Below are 23,287 nucleotides of genomic sequence, written 5' to 3' on the forward strand. Positions count from 1 at the left end.
TATCTAAAACTTCTGAGCTGCTGAGATGTAGTTGCTTGTAAATCAGGAATTTGTAAATGCTACCTCTTGGCTATTAAGAATTTGTTCTGTTCTAAACAGATAAAGATTTATCCAATTAGAAACCCTGATTTTAGGTCCATCAAACAAAATGGTGTGTTTGTTAAGAATTCAGAAAAGAGCTGGAAAGGGGATCCCACTGATGCTCCACATTTATCTGTGTTTCCAGGATTTATGCTAGGACTTAAAGACAGCCAAAAATAACAACTACATCCCTGAGCTATGGTAAATCTAAACTTTATTACCATTTAATTTTGTTAATTAGGCAAGCAACTTTCTGACCACCATCAAAAGAATCTGGAGACTACGGACTCAGTAATGGAAGAATCCTAAATAGTCATGACAATCTTTCAAGAAATAGCGAGAATGAGCTACCACTCCTGACAAAAAGCACAACAGACACTAGTCCAGAAAAGAATGGCTTACTAGCTCTCTCAGAGACAGTATTAGCCGGTTACATCTTACTAATTTCTCATAATGAAGCCAGAAACAATACTTGAAACAAGCTTTCCATAAACACTTAAAAAGCTTCTATTTCAAGAAGGAAAAAATTTGCATTTAATTAAAACTGTTTATTAGTATCATTCTAATTTTCGAAGTTAGAAAATCTGATTTTGAAATTATTATTAGTAAAGTCTCCTTACCTTAGGGATTCCGACTGATGTACAAGGAAGAAATGAATGTTCACACTGCTCAAGGTATTTTTCTGAGTTGCTTTTTCCAAATAAGAGAGTAACCACAAAACCCCTAAAATGGAAAGAGAAAGACCATCTAGAACAAATAATCTTTTCCTCGTCTCTAGAAAGTATTTCACAGCACATTATAAAATGTCAATACATGACAACACTGCCTACACTCCTATCACAGTGCTCTTTCACAATTACAGCATGTCACTCAAAATAAGTGACACGATAATAAGTCCTTTATTATCAGTCTTGATATATTCTTACCACATAACAGATCTACATAGCTCAGTCTATACTACACAGTCTGCTGCTTGAGAACCTGTGATGGCATGCTACCTATGCTCACAAACATCACACAGAAAGAGGGGTAGATACATATGCTGCTCTTGTATTTATATAAAAATGCTTTTACTTCACCACTATGAAAAAATAAACTATCTAAAAACATATTGAGGCCACTGCATTGCAGCATAAGTCACAAAAATGCAAACCAGGAAGAAACTGCTGTAGTAAGTGTAGTAACTAACTACTGATTGCACATGCTTAAATGAGAATTAAGACTATTTTCAACTGGGAACTTGTTTTAAGCTGCATGGGGGAAAAAAGCAAAACCAAAACAAACCAGTAGTCCTGCCAGGCTGCATAAAAAGAGAGTAATGGAGAAAGTCTAGAGGATAACTGAATTCAAACACAGGCTGTTAGATTTTTTGGGATTGTGAGGTTTTTGGGGAGTCTGAGTTTTTGTTGGTGTTTTCTTTTCTAATTAATCCATCATAAAAAATCTAAATAAATGCACTCCTGGACCATTTAGAATGCTAGATCCGAAATTCATTATCTTCTTCCCTCACAATTCTACAATGATATTTAAATTATGGCTTTCAGTTAAGCAGGACAGCAGTTGATTTTATTACTGTTTTCTTTATGATATAATGAGGAAAAAAGCAACCATTACAAAAAGTTCAACCTTGCCACCACAGCAGTAATTTACTTACAGCTTATGACACTAGGGCACAAAAACACAAACATAAAGCCAGTTTTACTAAGAAATAGACTAAAACCTAAAAGGCAGTGCCAATTATAGTATAATCAAACTTTGTAGCCTTTGAAAACTCAAGCATTAAAAAAAAGATATGAAGTTATTGCTGCTCAGATTAGCCTTGGAACGGCTAAACACACATAGCTTTTTAGACAAATTTCAAAGCATTCCATTTAAAGGCCAGCTGACCAACATTTGTGACCACAGGAACTCACAAAGTTATTCCAGGCTTGAAACATGCTCATAATACATTCTGTTAATACAGACTGCCACTGATACCCAATACTTTCACTTATATGATTAGAATAAAATTCCTAAGTGAAGTAAAATACAGCATTTGAAGGTCTTATTTCCCATACTGGGAACCATTCTTTTTCATAGGTTCGTTCATTCACAAGCAAGGAGATGGTCAACTTTACTTGAAACACTCCAACACAAAAGAAAAAAAAAAGCTACACAAAATTACTATTGGTAACTGCATATTGCGTAAGAAAACTTTGCTTGATACTGATTCTCTTGCAGTCATCCTGATCTGCCAAACACCCATACTTTCTATGTATGAGGCCAAAAAACAAAAGCAGGTCTAATTATTCTTCTGCTCCAGATATTTCCAGACATCTTTAAAATCACAATACCAATGGTGCTAGTAGCGTAACTGAGTTCAAGGACAAAACTTTACTTACAAAAATCTTAGTATTAGTTTCACCATGCTTAGAAGTTAATAAATGTTTTGATTTGGGGAGGGAGGTGTTTTGCTGTTTGGGTTTTTTTTTAATTATTAAATATTTATTAATTATTTTATTTTGGTGGAAAGAGCTTACATCCCTATGCAACAGGTTACCAGATCTGAACGGAAGAGGAACATACTATGAAACAAAAAAAGCTAGCATTTTATAAATGAGACTTGAAACAAAACAAAATTAAACAAAGGCAACTTTTGATTTAAAGTTTTTATGCATACACACAAATGGCTTCTGTATCTTTCCACACAACAGTACACATACTACAAGATACCTGTGTAAGAGCAAACACATGGTTAAGAGTAAATCAAAATTAGGTAATTAGATAGCACATAACGGAAGTGAAACTGTATGAACATATTAATTATGTTGATAAAACTATAGCATCAACACCATGAAATGTTTAGGTCAATGCAACTAGCTACAATTCCACATTTTCTTTTGCTAGAACTGCAAAATGGGACAGAAATAGACTCCCAGACAGTGTAAGTCAGAAACTATTTATATAGGCCACTGTTTTTAAGCAAGTATAAAAAGTTAGAAAACTGCATGCCAAATTGGACACGAACTCCAAGTTTCAACATAAAATTCTACCATAAAAAAATCCATCAACAAGATTATTATTTTGCTCCAGATGAGGTTACAGTAAGTATTATGGAAAATACTATTATAATGAACTAAAACTAGATATTTTTTTTCTAAATTTATTTACATGATGCTGTGATATATAATTGCTAATCCTAAGTGAAAAATTTGTTTCATTTGTTTGTTTGTTAAGAGAAACAGGACCAAGTACTTTGTACAACTTCATCAGAACTAATTCAAAATGAGGAAGCAGGAAAGAATAATTTAGACATAAATCTATTTGACCTAGTTAGCACTCATGGATCCAAATACTAAAATTTAAAATAGGTGTGTCACTTTGAAAAAGAGTAACAGTGTAAAACAGGGCCAAATCACAGTCTTAGCCAACAAGACAGGCATGTTAAAGTAATTAACTAATTATATTCTACTGGAAGGGCTGAGACTTCATATATACATAAGTAAACATAATACAAAGATGGACGCAAATTCTGCTTTAACAGATACCTTACCACAAGATGAATTTATTCTTAACATGATGTTCACTAGCTACTTAGCCATATGAGGGACAGGAAGGAGGAACATCCCTTCAATACATTTAGAATTGGGATTAAAAATAGAAGTTTTTAATGGTTACAATGCAGACATTATAATATACAATGTAACAATGGTGCTAAAGATACAAGCATCACCTGTTTACTCCCTTCTTATCTATAGATCTAGCATGTCTACAGCTGCTGAACCAATCTCCTTGTTCAAGATGTAGCAAAATGCAGCATCATTTCATGCACCCAGGAAAACACTCACTTTTCGCATTAAAGAAGGATCATAGGTAGGAAAATGAGATAAGGAAAGGGGACATAATGACTTAGTAAGTACCTGGGAAAATAACTGAGCAGTGATAGGCAGTATGAACTGAAGTTAACATTTGTTTTACATGACTATTTGTCCTCTAACACCCATAATGAATAGCTTTGCTGTTGTTTTTTTAAATCAGTTTTGTTGTTTTGTTTTTTTTTTTGCAGGACAAAGGCAGTATAAGCACTATTTAACAGCAGAAAAAAACTGATAAAATTGAGATTTCAAGAAAAGTAACTTGACTCATGAAGAGCTGCTCAAACATGGAAATACTAGATACAGAGAAGTCACTTCAGATTTTCAGAGCAAACTGTTTGCTTATATACATATTAAAACTTTACTTTCACAATAAAGCAGTATACTTACCCACCCACAAAGCAGAGGATATAAAATGCAAAGTAAAATATAGCGAAGGGTCCAAAAGTTACTAGAAAAAGCACAATGCCAAGACTTCCCCATCCCCATATGGAAAGACTGGCCTGTAAACAAGAACACATGGAAAAGGAACCATTAATATGATATTCATACAAAATCAGTGTCTCCAAAGTAATATTTGTAGTTTCTGTGAAACTTCATATATTTAAATAGAAATTATTTTCTTAAAAACGTGTTGTTATCAAGTACTATTATGGACTAGGAGTGCTGTTTAGCTAACATTGTAACATCTTTCTTTCAATTATCATTACTCATTTCTCACTTCAGATGCAACTATCATCCTTTAAACTGTAATTTATTTTGTCTCAAAATTCTCATTTTGTGCACTTTTGTTTTCTTGAGATGCCCTTTTTCCAAGCCCTGTGAATTCTCCACTGCTTCCAAGAAAAATGCAGGCCTTGTAAAAGAACGAGGAGAGATGAACACCACCCCATTTTACACAACTAAGAATTTCATTTTCCACAGCCAAGCAACGCTACACCACTAGATTCAAACAGTAGGCACAAAAAAGCATTGTTTTCTCCAGTCAAGTCACCCAACAGTCAGCAGGTGCACCAAATATTTGGTGCAAGTTTATTTCTACTCTTCCCTTTAATTAAAATTGAGGGAAACTTAGAAACTGATTACTACCTCTAAGAATTTCTACTACAGAAATCAAGAGCATTCAAAAAATTCTCTGAAATATCTAAATACAGTTCTGTTTTAAAATCAGAAAATTTAATATATAGATAAAAAGAGAGCCCAGATCAACATTTTCTTCAGGCAGGCATTATCACCTTCTAGGAGAGATCTGGCTTAGCAGGCAGGACAGACACTTTGACAATGGGGGCAGACAATGGTTGTTTGGAAAGCCCATGGTGCAGCCAAAGCAAACAATAAGAGCATCTGTAGGGATGGTGGGATTTTGGGGCTGATGTCACAGCAGGCAAAACTTCACCTTCACTGGTGCTTCACCAAGAGTATGAAAAAAACACCATGATTCAGGTTATTGTACCAAAATAGGTTACAGTATAAGTGCATTCATATACACATATGTATGTATGTACACACTTGATCTACCATCTAGATAGATTTGTGTATGTACATTTATCTACACATATGTGTATGTACATTTACCTACACATATGGAGAGTAATCTAAAAGGTAAGGAAGTGAAAACCTGACTGAACAGAGCTACAATAGTTTTAGACCTTCACAATACTGAAATGCAGTCAATAAAGTTTATATAAATTTAATTAAATCTAGTCTCTAGTTCAATATGGAAGCATGTTTCAGCCAAGTCCCAAGTATGTGAAATCAGTGATGACAAGTATTTATAGGCCACCAAAACTGTTCCAGTTCCCAGGTTCTCAACTTTTCTTTTTTTGTTGTCTAATTTACACCTTTCCTACCAGTGATCAAATGGCACCCTGATGAGAATTCAGACAACTGCTATGTCAACAAGTAACACTAAAAAAGTACATTTAAATAAACTTGTCTTGCAGTTTGACATTTAGAAAACAAGCAAAGATTTAACACCATATTTGCAGAGAGCCCTTTTTTAGATTTTAATTTGCAGAAGAGGGGAAGCTTACCTACGGCTCTTCTTTCTCTAAAGGGACTAATTAGATTTCATCTTTCCATCTTAGGCATGGGATTCAGAAAAATCAACTTCCTGATGAAAAAAGTCCTAAAAATCCTACAAGCAATGAAAAATAATACAACACTCCTATATAAAGCAGCTTCAGTTCCTTTCTGAGAGCAAGATATCAGACTTGCCCAAAAGCAAAATAGTACCTCAGAGTGTTTCATAGATGTACATTGTAATCACCAGAATATTTTTTTTTTTCCTATTTTCCCGTAAGTTTAATGGAGTGTTGCGATGAAATTCTATTTTCTTCTTTGTCAAAGTTTCTTAGCCAGAGACAGAGAAGCTATACTGGCCTTTTTCTTGGTGTTTGTGGTTGGAAAAAATTATGCTCGTCTACATATTTATGTGTTTAATTGAAGTGCTGCAATTCAAAAACTGGATTGCAAGTGAACCAATTTCCTTTAAGCTGAAAAAGTGCTTTATTAGATGACAGCTAAAACGCTGAAGATCAGTGGCACGATAAAAAAAAAATCTTGGCCATAGCTCAGTAAAAGATTTTGTTGACTCGTAATATGTAAATGCAGTAGACAAAGTGTTTGAGAGGAGGGGAAGACAGACACAAGGAGAAGGATACCTATCTGAAAAACCTGGCAAACAAAACAATTACCTAAAAAAAAATATATATGAGCTCTCATGATACATTTGATGTCAATAAAGATTCCTCTTATTTATGGTCTCAGAAGTACACTACAGAGCAATACAAGCAACTTGAATATACACACACAGAGGATAACATTTAATTATGGTCTTCTTTTGTTGAAAAAATCAGTATGCTTAATGGCATTATTCAAAAAAGTCTAAGTTCTAAATATGGGATAAGCACTCTAGATGACTTAAGAAAACTTAATTACACAAGATAGTAGGATGCATATTCAGAGCTGGATGAATGCATAATTAACAATGAAAGTTCTTCAACTCTTAACAGATAAAACAGTGACCTTTTGTCCTACACTCTAGTTTTGCAATTTAGCGTATGGCTACAGAGATTCAAATCTCATTTGGTATTTTAATAGGATTTCTTAAAACTTGCACAACTTGGTACACAGCAGTAAGTACAACAGATACTGGCCCAATTCTTGTACACTTTAGATGAGTGCTTTATAGTAATGGATTCTGAGACATTCAGAGGGATCTAGTCATCAGCATGGTTCATTCCATTTAGGCTGACTGTAAACAAAACTTTTGTAACTTTACACTTTTTAAAGGAACTTCAGCAATGTAATACCCAGACACAAATGAAAACTTTGTTTGAAGTTCCTTTAACACATCAAAATCAACTATTAAAAGCAAAGAAAGTTCAAACATGACACAAATATGACTATGCAGCTGGTCAGTATGGAAACTGCTCAACCACTTAAATTCAAATCCCACCACTTACAACTTACTTCCAAATAAGTTTTATTTATAATGTCAGTTTTTTAGAAGATTCACAGATTTACTGAAGCTCTGCCTAGCTTTACTAAAGTTAACTTCAGAATGAATGCTTGTCACTCTTGACAGAAAGAGCAAGCCAGTCTTCTGAAGGGATGCTATAATGCTGGCATTCAAGTAGCAGCTATCCAGACCCTTTAAAGAAGCTGACATGCCCTATGCTGGAAGGGCAAAATTCCAAGCTAAACTGCCATACTGTATGCATACACACATGCACACAAAGTCAACAGTTCCACCTCAACAGCCCCTTTTGCTAACGATGACTACTACAGATGTAGTACCTTAGCCCCACTATCACCACTTATTTTTCGTCTCTACAGTCTGACAAAAAGTTGTAGCATCAGGCTTACAGACAGTAATTTTCTTAGCATAATATGGAAATCTAAAGAAATAAACTGCAGCTGAAGCCAAGGGCTGCCTGTAAGCCCAAACAGTGCACTGAAGAGCCTCATCAGTTAGAACAGACACACTAAGGTGAATATTCACATGAGCTTAATTAAGCTATTACTGATGACAAGTCTATCACCTCCCAATGACACTTGCTTGTTGTTTTTTTTTGTTTTTTTTTTTTACATTTTTCCCCACTGTTTCTCCCACAGTATATAGTCAACTTCTAGAAATAGTACATAAAACTTGTTTTCTTGTATACATCTCCTTTTGCTTTCTTTGGCTTCTCTTTTCTAATCAATGTTGCCTTTTGATGATCCCTGTTGCACACTGTTACCACTAACACTGATGAGCTAAAACTACACAGCTTACCATGACCATTCAAGCAGAGGCTTATATAAATCCCCAAGATTCACTGCTCATTAACTGTGTGCTAAGGGCACACAGTCTTAAATCAACAGTTTAAAAGAAGAAAAAATCCCACTATAATTTAGAAGGTATATGGTTATGCGTAACGTAATTTACTAGGTATGAATTAGCTAGAGTATTTTTCAGGCAAATAAATGGCAGCATGGCAAAGATTTAATGTACCAACCACAACAGCAATGAGTTAACTCAAATACCAAACACAACCTTGTCTTACTCTACTTTCCAGTAGCTTCAATAGATTTTTTGTTTATTTAATCCAACTGACAAGTTTTTAGAGATTTGCCTCTATGCCATCTTCAGGTAAAATCCTCAGCCTTTATACAGCCTTCCCTACAATGATTTACTGAGGTAAGTAAAGGCTTGCTGTTGGGATATTAACTGGTGCTGCCAATTTAAGCTTGCAGCTGGCAGTAAGATACATCAGAGCAAAAAAACTGCTATGCCAGAAGAACAGCTGACAGGCAGACCTTTTCTTCTTATTGTCTCTGCCACCAAACAGCGGATCCATGTGTTCCCTCTCATAAGGCTCTCAATGCCACCATCCTCCCACTCCAACCAGGAACTCAGCTCTCTTCATGATTTCCCCACATGCTCAGATTAATCATGGCTTCAAGTTTGGAGACAGGGCAGGAGAGGAAACAAAGAACATCCACACAGGAAGACTGGACTCGAATCACCCACTTGTCAATCTTAAAGCTTCAGCAGAATACTACTTCAGTCTTACAGCTGTAGCATCCAAAAGACCCATACTACTTTGGAAGATGGCCATTTTGGATTGTTTTCAACTTGATTGGTTGCAACAGAACAGTATGATCATGAAAAGAACAGAGTCATTAAAAAAAAATAATCAAAAAACAATAAACAAAACATACCTCTTTGTCTACGGTTCTTTTAATTTGCACATTCAATTACATTTGTCCATTAATATTTTTTAAAGGACAGTACCTATCCTGCCCCTAATTAGACATCCTCAAACAAACAGTTATTTGCAATTTAGGGAAATATTTTTTTTCTTAAATATGATGTTTTGCCGAATATATTTAATGCTACCCCTGGGGTCATACTAAAAGAAATTGTCAAGGGTTGCATATACAGTAGATGTCAAGTTTAATTTTGTTAATTCTACACATCTGCCTTTTAATTTTACTTCAATTTTGAGTGTAAACAGAACATGTTCACATATATACCTTTCTATAATTAAGGTGACTGTCATTTTTGTCAGGTGAGTAAAAACATTATTTTAGTATTCAAATTACTATCTCTTTACTAGCATGACAAGTAAAATCGGAAAGCTGTATTAAACTGAGTGCCAATTTCATCTGCAGAGAAATTGTTAACATTAGACTACTAGGAAAAATATTTAACAATTGTGAAATAAGTCATTAACATCTTCGTAGTTACACTCTCCTATCTGCCAAAGTTATAGCAATCAAGTGAAAGACATGTCAAGCAGTGTTTTGAAAATAATTCCTCATATTCTCGTTTCCTAACACCACCAAAGGTCTCTTTTTAACATTTTCCTTCTTAGCCTTTTGCCCTCTTCCTTCTTAGCTTTTTGCCCTTTTCCTTCCTTAGCTTAAAAAATCAAGGCAAATCAAAACCCTAAGCTCCATTCCTACTTCAAAATATATGGAAATAATTGTAGTGAATATATACAATTCACTGCAGTATTTGCAGGAAAACTCTTGGGGATTTTATTTTTATTTTTTTAAACAAATTTTATATAGTCTATTTTGCTTTTATTATTCTAAGTTCAGATTTTTTCCAAATCAAGCCTTAAAATATTTAAGTATATAAATACATGATAATCATATTTTAAATAAACAAAATTACACATAAATGTTAAGAATTAAGAAGTTCGGCCAATGAAGTTTCTTCTAAATGAAGCATTCCTGCTGATCCCTCCTCGTTACAGAGGCTATGCAAGAGTTCATCTATCCCGTCTACCTCACCTCCTCCTCTTCGCTCAATGCACACTTTGTATGGCAAACGGCTTAACTGGTTAACAGTTGGATTGATTCCAGTGCAATCATATCTAGATGTATTTATTTTGGATTTTCTTGCTGCTTCTCACACTGGCCAAGACAGTTATACAAGGTAGTCTAACAAAGCTCTTGGAGACAAGCAATAATTTTTCATCTATGTTCTAAAATCAGTTACTGCACTGTTTTGACAATTCAAAGTTAATTTCTAGAAGTGCAAAACTTTAAATGAAAATATACACTAAGATTTTCTTGAAGTACAAACATTAAAATACAGCATGCAACTCAAAAGTTTAAAAGCTACTGTGCACGATACTTCAACTTTCACTATTTATCCAGAGAGCAACAAATTTCATCACTAAAACATACCTGCCGCTATAGACAGAATATTACTATTAAAATAAAATATTATGTTCCATATTTTGATACAATTGGTTTGAGTAATAAAGCTGACAAAGAACAGACTTCTGATTAACCCTGATAATTGTTCTATCAAAAACAGTACACATTTTCAGCACCAAACTTTCTTGGCAAGTGAAAAAACAACAACACAGAGTAAAATTCAGCCTGGATTCAAGAGTCAAGACTTATTTTTTTCCTCTTTCTCACAGTTGCTCTGCCAACATTGCTGATCACGACAAGAAATTGGGAAGTTGTGGCTATTCAGCCTGGAGGAAGAGAAGGCTTTGGTGAGACCTTATAGCAGCCTTCCAGTACCTGAAGGGGGCCTACAGGAAAACTGGGGAAGGGCTTTTCACCAGAGAGGGCAGTGATAGGACATGGGGTAATGGTTTTAAACGGAAAGAGGGTAGATCTAGATTAGACATCAGGAAGAAATTCTTCACCATGCAAGTAATGAGAACGCTGGAATAGGTTGCCCAGGGAGGATGTGGAACCCCCTCCCTGAAGGTGTTTAAGGCCAGGTTGGATGAGGCCTTGCGCAGCCTGATACAGTCTTAGGTGTCCCTGTTCATAGCAGGCAGGTTGGAACATGATGATCTTCAAGGTCCCTTCCAATCTTAACTATTCTATGATTCTATGGCAAGGGGATTTTTTCATTTTAAATTGATCTTCATTTTACTAACCTTTCTTTTCAGTGCTAGAAGCTACTTTACTATACAGCAGAACCATCAGCAAGGGACAGAAAGCCTCACTTCAAGTAACCTTATTTTGAAAGTGGACTAAGTATTTATTTCACTATGAAAAACAAGAGGCCACCTTCATGGACATACACACTTTCTGGTAACATGCTTACATTACAAGCCACTCTGACTCATAGTCTAGTTTAAAAGGATATGGAGTTTTGGTCAAGTTTAAAAGAAGAACTTAAGCATCTTAGATAACGATGTGAAATAGGAGACACAAGCCCACTTTCAGCTGCTTTCTTAAATATACAAATGACATACTAAATTTTAATATAATTTTTTAAAAGTTATCTTTTTCCTTTGACACAATCCGTATTGTCTCTAAACTAGTTTAGCTGTGTGGACAGAAAACAGACAAAAAGGAATAAAGCATTTTGGACCACCTTAGGTGATTCAGTTAAGGCCAGGCTTATTGCTTGACAGGATCACCTAAGGGGATTGAAAGTGAGAAACAAAGTAATTCCTCTAACTCTACCTTGAATTCAAGCCAATGAGATAATCAGGACTGTTCAACGTTCAGCCTCTGGATAAGCAGATTACATCTATTCCAAGTTTTGCTAGTGCAAAACACTGGCATACTTCATTTGTGATTGCTGCTCAAGCAGCATTTTAGACTTTTTACTTTCTTGCCTAAAACTTCAGCAAGCAGTCATTTAAAAGTTCCTTTCACCAATGTTTTCTTTCTTTCACTGCTAAAGAAACCTGACCCTACTAAACAAATTTAAAGAATCATCAACTTTGCTTCCAGAACAATTTCTACCAGTTAAAATTCTCAATATTTATATTGGTAGAAATACATTAAACCAGGCTCTCTCCAGAAGAGTCAGATCTAGTAGCCCATCTCTTTTATGTTCCATCTAATTAAAAACTTGTAGGCAGAGCTCAGAGCTACTGCAGAAACAGTTGCACAAGACGTGTTTTCTAAGAAGTTTCTTCATACCCTAACAGCTATGTTTTTTGAAGGTAGAAATGTCTTTAGTTTTAAGGTCCTTTCAAGCAGTAAGCAGGTCCCTATTCCTTGAACTCAAATCTCTACTGTATTTCTCACTGTATTCCATTACCTGTATAAGCTCATACTTAATAAGAATACATATATATGTGTGAATATAAGTGGTTTGGGACACAGCCTTCTGTTCTAAGGCAACCTATTCCTGTCCATGACCTTTAGAGTGGGAAGAAAGTGGAAAAAAGATGGGTTATAAGAGAACTGTTGACATACAATTACTTTTCTTAGAATAAATCCATTATTACTTCTACATACTACTTCTATGGAGTAATAATGCAGCTACCGTGTGCAAAATAGTTTGCATAATCTTAAATTGGTAGAATTAGCTTTAAGAAAAGAAGATACACAGATAAAGTATCTACTTTAGGAAATCTCAGAAACTTCAATAACAGCCCTACAAAAATACAAAGTGAAATGACATGAAAGGGCTTAGTTTTTGAAAATATAGAGCTATCAAAGACATGAAGGTATAAAACAAAATCCCATAAAATTATGAAGCTTTTAGAACTGAACACTGCAGCAACACTTACTGTGCTATTTCTTCCTGCTTCTTCCTAAACAACTTAGTACATATGAAACAGTTGACAATACCTCCAGATTTTATACTGAATAAGACTGAAACTTTTGTTCCTACCACTTGATGACTTGCTTAGATCTACAAACAAATAACTACTCTCATACTCCTCAAAACCACTAGATTCTTCTAAAGACTGATAAACCATACTTTTCAATTATGTATCTGTAAGATATGAATGATAAATTTCCTGAGAATTAAATTTATCATTTGTTTAGATATATTTCATATATACATATTATATGCAAATACACAAAATCCAGGCTAAGAACAGAAAACCAATGAGTTTCTCCAGTGTAATGTCAACTGGCAGCTTGACTACAGGCAGTACTACAACTGGTATTATGGATTCCAGAAAGCCGAAGCTCAACAGAAAGCCAACATAAATGATTTCTCAAATCATACTGTCAGGAGAAGACCTGCAAGAAGGAAGGTTCAGGCCAGGAAGGAAGGAAAATAAATGCCAGTTGGCCTCACCTCAGTCCTAAGAAGGCTGAAGCAACCAAATAATCTGTGACCAACCCAAATGCTTTCTATGATGAGGTAACTGACGTTAAGACCAAGGAGGAGGGCTTAGATGTTGTGCCTTGAGCAAGGCCTTTGACACAGTGTCCCACAGTCTCATTAACAAAAAACTGGTGAGATACGGGCTGAATAAGCAAAGGATAAGATAAGCAAAAAATTCACTGGATTGCTGGATGCAGAGACAGATGATCAGTGGTGCAAAGTTCAGCAGGTAACCAGTAAACAGGTAGTACCCTTCAAAGATCAATACAGCGACTGATGCTGTTCAATTTCTTCATTAACAATCTAGGTGAAAGGCCAGAGTGCATTGTCAGTAAGTCTGCACAGAATACCAAACTGAAGTGAGTGGTCAATACACTGAAGGGCAGAGCTACTCTCCAGAGGGTTGTCAACAGAGAAATGGGTTGACAGAAATCTCATGAAGTTCAACAAGCATAGGCTTGCATCAGAGATAGACTAAACATGGGTCACAATACAGTCTGGGAGCCAACTCTCTGGGAATAAGCTCTACAAAAATGGATCCAGGGGTCCTGGTTGGCAGTAAGATGAATATGAGTTGGCAGTGTGCCCTTGCAACAAAGGCAGCCAACAGCATCCTACTCTGTATCAGCAGAAGTGTCACCAGCAGGTCCAAAGTGATCCTTCTTCTCTATTTGGATATGTAAGACTAGTCCTAGAGCCCTCTGCCCAGTTTGGGTCTCCCCTTTGCAATACAAATCCATCTGAAAGCCAATGTACAACATCCAATTCCACCAAAAGGGATTTTGTGTCAAAACAAGATACATCCATATACTGAAGTCACATACTGGCTACACTGGCCATGAAGGGAACAGCGAAGAAGTTTGAGTTTATAAAAAGGACACTGAATGCAAAGGTTTAAATAAAGAGGTGCCAGGCATCAAAAACAAGTAAGGACCCAAGACTCATGAGAGACCTCTCTCCTCATTCAACAGAAGCAGTTGTTAGAACAGCAGCACTGCGATGAGCAAGAAGGCTTCATTATGTCTCTAAGTCAAACAGCAGCAAGATCATTTTGATAATGAGCAAAACTTTAAAGCAATCACTCTCTCTACAGTTACACAGGCTGGATATTTATTTCCTAAAGAATGTGCACTAGCAGATTTTTAACTCATCCATGCAGTCTGGAATGCCAAATGCTGGATACAGGATGACTGGGAACATCAGACATGTTCTTTCCCACTGCTTTCAGTACCAATTAAAAGCTATGAGAGACATACCCAAAGTGCAAGGCACTGTTTAATGATCAGTAGGTTAGCTGTGGCAAGAATTCCCTGGTGAACTTTTAGAGGATTTTCTATTTGGCCTTGTCTGACAGCACCAACAGGAAGTGTGGAAATGCAGAGAGCATCCTACAGGATATGTAGCAATTCAAACTTCCTGCTCAAGTTTGTTCCTTTGCATCACAAGAGATAGTTTAACCTACACTGCCTCAGCAGCACCAGCCTGTTGAGTAAAATTATTTCTTAGAATTGCAAAAATACACTGAAGAACAGGAATACATTAACTTAAAATAGTTATATTTATGAAATAATACCATTCTGACACAAACAGATTAAAACAGAACTGGGAACACCTCATTCCTCACAGAAGCGTGGGAATAAGGAAAGAAATGTGGAAGGACAGACATACAAAATAAAAAAATCACAGTAATGAAAGCATAAGCTGCATTTAAGCAGCTAACACTCCTCAAATTCATGAACATTCTTTGAAATAAAATGTGTAAAGCTCATCTTCCTATCTAGAACCCCAACTACAATGGGATATTGAACTAAGCATTTTATACATCAACGTTATAGAGAACAGGTACCTGTGAACTTAGGCCATAAAACCCCTCACTTGAATAAACACAGCACTATCTCCACCCATGAAATAAAAAGCAGTTCTCGGTATTTAGTATTTCTGGTTATCAAAAATTCTTCCAACCAAGTCAAGGCACAGAAAGGACATCAGGCCACTTGATGCAGGAAGGGACTTAAAGGAAAATAAGTGAGCAGAGATGGGTTTGTCTCTCTCTCCTGCTGGTGACTAGTGGACTAACTAACTGGTGAGGTTCAAACCAAATTAGTCTTAACAAATGTTGTACTTACTGTTCAAGAAAATATGCAGAGCAGCAGGACTCAGAAGTTTAAGGGCCACTGGTAAAACAGCTTCAAAATAAACTACTGAATTAACTGCTATGGTCAAACTCGGTATTCTGTTTTGGGGAATCCCTGGATTTTCAGAGAATCCCACTTGAACAAAACAATTTAAAAATTTCTGATGCTTTTTCACAGAATCATGGAATTGTCAGAGTTAGAAGGGATCTCTAGAGATCATCTAGTCCAACTGTCCTGCTAAAGAAGGATTGCCTAGAGCACATCACACAGAACTGCATCCAGGAGGGTTTTGAATATATCTCAAGAGAGGGGAACTTCACAACCCCCCTGAGCAGCCTGTTTCACTGCTTTGTCACCCTCATAGTAAAGAAGTTCATTCTCATATTTAAATGGAACTTCCTATGTTCCAGTTTGTGCCCACTGCCCCTGGGAACTACTGAAAAGAGTCTAGGTCCACCCTCCTTGCACCCACCATTTAGATACTTGTTGGCAATTAATACAGTCTCCCTCAGCCTTCTCTTCTCCAGGCTAAAGAGTCCGAGCTCTCTCAGCCTTTTCTCATAAGAGAGGTGCTCCAATTGCCCAGTCATCTTTGTTGCCTCTCTAGTAGTTCCCTGTCTCTCTTGAACTGGAGAGCCAAGAACTGGACACAGTATTTCAGATATGGTCTCAACAGGGCAGAGTGGAGCGGGAGAATGACCTCTCTCAACCTACTGGCCGCAACCTACAGGCCACATTCTTCCCTATGCACCCCAGGATTCCACTGGCCTTCTTGGCAGCAAGGGCACATTGCTGGCTCATGGATAATTTACTATCTACCTAGGACTCCCAAATCCTTCTCCTCAGAACTGCTTTCCAGCAGGTCTATCCCTAACCTATGGTGTTCTTCCTCTCCAGGTGCAGGACCCTGCACTTCCCCTTGTTAAATGTTGTTAGGTCTCTGTCCAGCTCTCCAGCCTGTCCAGGTCATGCTGGATGGCAGCACAGCCCTCTGGAGTATCAGTCACCCCGTCCCAGTTTTGTATCATCAGCAAACTTGCTGAGGATACACTCTGTCCCCTTGTCCAGGTCATTGATGAATATGTCGAACAAGACCAGACCAAGTACTGACCACTGGGGGACACCACTGGCTACTTGGCCTCCAACTTGACCCTGCTCCATTGATCACAACCCTCTGAATTCTGTCACAAAGCCAGCTCTCAGTCCACCTCACTGTCCACCATCCAGCCCACACCTCCTGACTTTCCTAATGAGGATGTTATGGAAGACAGCGTCAAAAGCCTTGCTGAAGTCAAGGTAGATGACATCTGCTGTTCTCCTCTCATCCAACCAGCCAGTTATGTCATCACAGAAGGCTAGCAGATTGGTCAAGCATGATCTACCCTTGTTTTTTAAACGTTTTTAAAATGTCAAAGTTAAATACAAGAATGAATTTTACTCGTGCTGTTTAAACTGCAACATTGAGATCACACCCCCTTCCATAAAGAAAACAGAAAGTCAATTGAAACTGTATCTTCTTCAGAAAAACCACCTCCCCTCTGAGGATTTTGCAGCTACTTCTGCTTCAGAGCAAGAATAAAATCTTACTCTCAAACTCTGACAGGGCACGAATTGACCTCTTTTCCAAAATAAAAGGCAAGTATAAAAGGAATTCCCTAGCTGAACATACCTATCACCTATGCTTACTGACATTAAAAATAAATGTCCATTTCACCCTTAGATCTATGACAATAACATAGTCAACATTTTAAGATGTAATCCTATATAAATTCTATAAACAGGGTTAGAGTACTCTTGTTAAAACACTTTACTATTTTATCTCATTAAACAGCACCTCATTTTTTCAAGTCAGAAATCAGACTCTACTTTTTTTTTTTTTTGGGGTGGGGGGGGTGGGGAAAAAGAACAAGTAATTAAACCCAAGATCACCAAGGCCTTGTACTTCCTGAAGTTTCTCTCTCATGTAACTGCAAGAGCCAACTGCAATTGACTTTTCTATTACTCCAGCCTCAGTACTCTCAGCCAAGCAATGGTGAAAAGCACTAATGGGACCTCAAAATATTAATTCGTTAAGTGTTGCCAATAACTTACACCCAACATCAATGGTTTCTTGTTTCTAATAATAGCAGCTCTCCTAATGCTAGTTGAAATGCTTTGTCATCTTTGTAAGGGTGGGGAGAAAGCGACAAACGTATTTAAAACAGAGATAATTCCCCAGAGTGCAACCAGACAGAGGAAATCAACATTTGGAGCTCCTTCAGCTATCTAACCAGACATCCCTTTATTATTTTCATTGAACTAAAGACCTTTACACTACTCCTCTTTCACACTGTTTTGGGGAATATTCCAGACTGACATTTTACAGTTGTTGCTGAACTCTGCATTCAGCCTCAGCAGTATAGGCACAACTGCACTATCTAAGAATAGTCCTGAGCTTTTAGCCACTAGCTTTCGCTAATAGCCAGCAATATATTTTTAAAAAAATAATACTAGGAACACATAAAATCCATTCTTTGCAAAAGGGTAATTTTCCCAATTTTTCCATTCCTCACATTTTTAACTGAAACTTCACTCAACATGGAGTTATTAAAAGAGCTGTCATAGCAACAATTAGGGACACAAAGCAGACTAGCTATGGTGTAGACTTCGTTTAGCAAATATACTGAAGGATAAAGGGGTGGTTTTTGCCTCCCAAGAGTTTGCATTGGATCCTCCAATTAGATCTAATCTGGCAAAACACTGGCACCAAGGCAAAGCTCCAGAATACAAGTTCCACAAAAGGACAGAAAATTAATTTTTTTCCACAACCTGGCTAATTGTCTACACACTTGAAACCGTCTTTACCAGCAACAGGAAGCATCAGAGCAATCTTCCACAGTCACACATCAAGGAACAGATAAAATTACCAATGGTACTGTAAATCAAGCAGTTAACTGTGTCCTGCACCTTTCAGAGTTGGACTAACATATACATTACAATGTGCTACTGCTTCAGTTAGGCTAATTCAGTACTATTCTAAAGCTCTTTAAAAAAACCTGCTGAATCAAACCTGATCCTTAAGAATCAGGCTAATTTGCTTGGCTTCGCTCAAAAATAGTTCTCACTGGTTAGCACCTATCAAACTTTTTTGTTAGCTTGATAAACATATCTCATTAAAAAGTAGATTGTGTAATGGAAAGGAAATACTACATTAAGTTAGTTAATTATCTTGACCAGTTGCAATAACAAGAAATACCAACACGTCGGGGCTCATTTTGCATGGCTTGTTTTCAGTTGTAGACAGTAAAAGTCTTCCTACTTTGTCAAATTTCAAAAACCTTCTCAACTGTCACTAATACTGTAACAAAGTACTCTTTCTAAACTGAGAATTAAGTTATCAAAAATGTGTCTGTTGATAAATTCAGAAGGCAGGCCTCACTAAGCATCTCAAAAGCAGTTTAATGCAGCTGCAGGGGAAAAAAAATGAAAAACGAAGTTTACTCCTAGTATTTTCTAAAGTGCTTTCTTTAGAAGCAACGTGTGCTACAAAGGGAGATAACACTGGCCAATAATTTGAAAGACATTCTAAAACTTCTTGTCATCTAAGTCCCATCAAAATCCTATTTAATGTTTGATCCCATCAGAATTTAAGACACTATTAACCAGCAAGAGTCAGAGTTGTAAAACAGCAGCTGCCTTGCTGTGGTCAGGGCAGTACAGTTGCTACCACACAAGAGTCAAGAGTGGTGAAGACAGTTGTCTGAAGACACAAGACCTTTGCAACCTGTGTCCATCATGGCCTCATCAGACCAGATGAAAATGTGTTGAAACAGTAAGTCGCATGGAAACAGCTGCTCTGGGTCTTGAAATGCAAAGCAGACATCTGATAAACAAGAAAAGGGGAACAAGTGAAAAAACACAGAAAGTCCAACCTAGCAGAACAGGCAAACGATCACGGCAGTGGGTCTCCAAATGCACGCAGACAAAATGTATTCAACGTGACTGAAGAAATAAGTTCTGATGACCAAGGTCATAAAGAACTGGGGAACAGAGCTTGCTAAGTAGGTGAAAAAGTGTATGTGTTTGGCATTCAAACAACATGATTTCTGATGCAACTAAAATAAGACGACCTGCAGTAAGGGCCAAATAAAAAACACAACTGGTATTTTTTTCCTGACAGGAAGTGCGATCTTCCCCTGAAATTACTGATTAAAAGGTCCTGATCCTAACTGCATCTATACAAAACTGGACTGAATCTGCTGGGGTCTCCATATATGGATACAGTCAAAGGATGAAGGAAACTGATCTTGAGAAACTTTAATTTATGCTTTAACTGCATTATAACAATAGATTTAGAACCAGATTTTGTCTTTCTTTCATGCTTAAATACATTTAAGCATAATGTTGTCTACATTGTTAAATTCTAAAGCTGTTATAGTGTGGGGAATGTTCGTAAATTTTTAATGGCTAAAAAAAATTATAGTGACCTTGACCATGCTATACAATAGCAAACCACAGTTTAGAAATATCCAACAAATTTTTTTAATCTCATTTCACTATATGTTTCTCAATAAAAATAGTTACTTTGAGAGAGGGGAAAAAAAAAAACAAGCCACAACAGACTTAATAGCTGTCCAGTGTTCTCCCTGCTCAAAGTTACTAAGATAAATTCAGGTAGCCTACAGACATGTGCAGTTTTCACTACTGCCCTCCTACACTGTTAGTCCGCCATACAATCCACCTCAGTTTTCACATCTAAAGCAAAAGAGAAAAAAAAAAAAGTAGATTTGGATATCTATAGAGTATTACACATTTATCAGTAGGCTTGAAGCAATCTGCATCTTCCTGCAAAGTGTGGAAAGGCTTAATGGGTGTGACTGCATGCAGTTTTCTCAAGGTGTTTTAGCTACCAAGTCCCCATTGGAATGCTCAAAAAAACCATGCTGGAAAGGACTCCTTCCAGTTCTCATGTCAGGTGGGCCCTCTCACAGCCAAGAGCTGTCCTGTTGTTCAAAGAACTCCCCACAACTGCTTTTCAGGCTGGCAAGAAAAGCCTATAACTTTGCCAGACCCCTCAAGATTTAAAGTCACCTCCTTGGCAGAGTCCAAGTCCGGAATATTTCACCCTGAAACATCTTGTTTACAAATATTTTATAAACAGGAAATAGAAGTAAAGGACATCAGAACACAGTCTTTCAGACACCAAGTAAGTATCATACCTGGTGATCACATGCATAAGAACTAGATTTAACTTTGAAAAGCCAGTGGAGGAAATGTCATCCACACTGGAACACCAGTGCTATTAGAAAAAAAAATGTTAAATTCCACAACAGTCCAAAAGAGTCTTGCATAGACACACATAGCCATCATCAACAAACAGAACACACAGTCCAGTATGAGGCCCTGACCCAGAATGTTCCATGCCACCCTTAAAATATCTAAATGACTGCAGTTAATGCTTACACATCACACTCACCAACACTATTTAATGCAGTTTATTAACCCTTATCACCCACCAAATGCCCTTCACGTAAAAATAGGTCATATATTTTGACAGGTTTCTCAGTCGGTAAATTTTATCCTCCCAGAGAAATCTGAGAGCTCATGGCACTACAGAACCACTTTCCTAATGCCCTGAAACTTTGAACTGATGCAAATCAAAAGCTTCAAGATACTTTTTTAGTTGTCATTCAGGAAAGCAAATATAAACTTTTCAAGTGTCAGAAATCAAGTCTTCTCCTTTCAAGATGCTTAAGACAATTAAGTATTGGACAAATAAGCTTCAACACAGGATAAAATGACAAGTTATAAAACACTGATCACAGACAACATGGTCATGTTAGGAAAGTATCTGTATGCCAGACACCTTGCTGACATATTAAAAATAGAAAATCAATCTGGTTTTGTAGAAAAAAATGACTATGAGGGGGAAGTCTCAATTCCAGCAACTTTCCAGAAAACAACGCCGGCTTTTCCCCTTGAGAGCACCTCTGGACACAGCAGCTATTTTTCGCTCACACTGGTCCTGAAATACCTGCTTGCCTCACAGCTTAGCTGTCCAGCTGCTTTGGGACACAAATCCCTTACCAGGGAAAAGCGAACTGCAGCAGGTAACTTCTGTCAGTTACTCACAACCACAAACACCTGCAACAGCAAAACTATTCGGTCTAAGCCATTTAAGAAGAAAGCAAACGCGAAGCCTTCACGAAGCTACAGCAGGGAAGGAAGCCAGAGGGGCAGAAGTCGGAGCCGGCGCTCGGGGCCCAGGCGGGGACACCGCTCCGGCGAGGCCTAGGGCCGAGGCAGGCCTCGCTCCTCACCAGGAGTGCTCCCCTAGAAACGGGGCCCGCAGCAGGAGCGGCCCTGCGGCCCCTCGCCGGCTGGGAAAGCCTCGCCGGCGGCGGATCGCGGGGGAGGGGGCCCGGCCCGACCGGCTGCCGCACGGTGCAGGCACGGCGGGCTGGACGCTGGAGCGTCCGTCCCCTCGCGTCCCGCCCTGCCGGCCCCCGACGGGGAAAGTGCGCCCGGCCGGGGAGGAAAAAGCGCGATAAGAGAGGCCCGGGGCAGCCCTGGACGAGCTGGCCGGCGCCTCTGCCCTCCTCGGCCAAGGGGGAGGCTGCGTGCTGCCTCAGCAGCCCGGAGGCCCCGGCGGAGGGCGAAGCCTCCTCTCCGAGCGAGCTGCGGCGCCCGGGCGGACGGAGCCGCTCCCTCCCCTCCCGCCCCCCGCGGCAGGGCTCTTACCTCTGCTAACATTATTACCCCGCTGCGCTGCGGCGCCTCGGCGGCTCTAGCCCCGCAGCATGGTGAAGGCTGGCGGCCGCACGGAAAGCTCCCCCGACCCTGCGGGGAGGCGAGGCGAGGCGAGCGCCGCCAGCGCCCTGCGGGCTCCCTCAGCGGCCGCCCGCCGCCGCCAGCCCCGCGGCCGCCCTGGCAGCTCGCTCCGGAGAGGCAGCCATCTTGGGGAGGCTACGTGCACCGCCGCCGCTCCCCGCCCGGCGCGGCCGCCCATTGGGGCTGCGGGACGCGGGGCCGCCCCTGCCGGGGTCGGCTCTCTCCGCTCCCGGCTCCGCCCCGCTGGTTCTGCACAGCTGCCTACCTGGGCCCGGGGCAGCATAGCCGGTGCAGGTGGCCCGCAGCTAGGGCCCGGCTCAGGGCTGCGGTGCGGCGGCCGGGGCAGCGCCGGGGCCCCGCGGTCGGGTCAGCCCCGGGGCCGCCTTAGGCTCGAGGGGTCAGTGCCGGAGCCCGAGCCCGTCCCGGCGTTCAGCGGCCCTGTAACGCTGCACAGCCCAACAGGGAGCTGAGGGCAGCAGAACTGGTTTTTTAACTCTTTTTTAATTTTTGCCCAGTGTCCCTTGAGGCACTGGTGTGCTCTGCGGTGCCAGGCAGCTGTTCGGAGGGTGCCAATAGAAGTATTGCCTTAATCTTCTGACCGGTCAGCATGCCTCTTGTCCAGCAGGGATGCCTGCAGCACACAACCATGTATTTATGTGCTCTAGATCTTGAGAAAGAGACATCTTTAAACCTGTTGCCTACAGTGGCGCAGAATGTGGAACCGAAACACGTCTCTGAGCAGGAGCCGCGTCTGCACCTCGCCTCTGAGCCCTGCTCGTGGCCCCACAGCTCAGCGTCTGGGTGCACAGAAAGATTCCTTTCTGAAAATCGTTGCTTTTCGTTTCACACGTTTTTTT

At 39.1% G+C, this 23,287-nt stretch overlaps 1 protein-coding gene across 3 annotated transcripts in view; it reads right to left on the minus strand.

The window, feature by feature from the left end:
- Positions 1-22,576, minus strand: part of SNX13 (sorting nexin 13) — a 59,428-nt gene extending 36,852 nt beyond the window's left edge. For 2 of the 3 annotated variants that reach the window (XM_051609925.1, XM_051609922.1), the window contains exons 1-3: positions 22,341-22,565; positions 4,326-4,438; positions 702-804 (exon numbers count right to left, since the gene is read on the minus strand). In XM_051609925.1, coding sequence (XP_051465885.1) covers positions 702-804; positions 4,326-4,438; positions 22,341-22,352 — 228 coding nt within the window. In that variant the 5' untranslated portion in view covers positions 22,353-22,565. Of the gene's footprint in view, positions 1-701; positions 805-4,325; positions 4,439-22,340 lie in introns of all 3 variants that reach the window. The other variant, XM_051609923.1, reaches the window with a different exon arrangement.
- Positions 22,577-23,287: the final 711 nt, after the last annotated feature.

The sequence above is a fragment of the Apus apus genome, chromosome 2, assembly GCF_020740795.1.
Source record: "Apus apus isolate bApuApu2 chromosome 2, bApuApu2.pri.cur, whole genome shotgun sequence".
NCBI lineage: Eukaryota > Metazoa > Chordata > Aves > Apodiformes > Apodidae > Apus > Apus apus.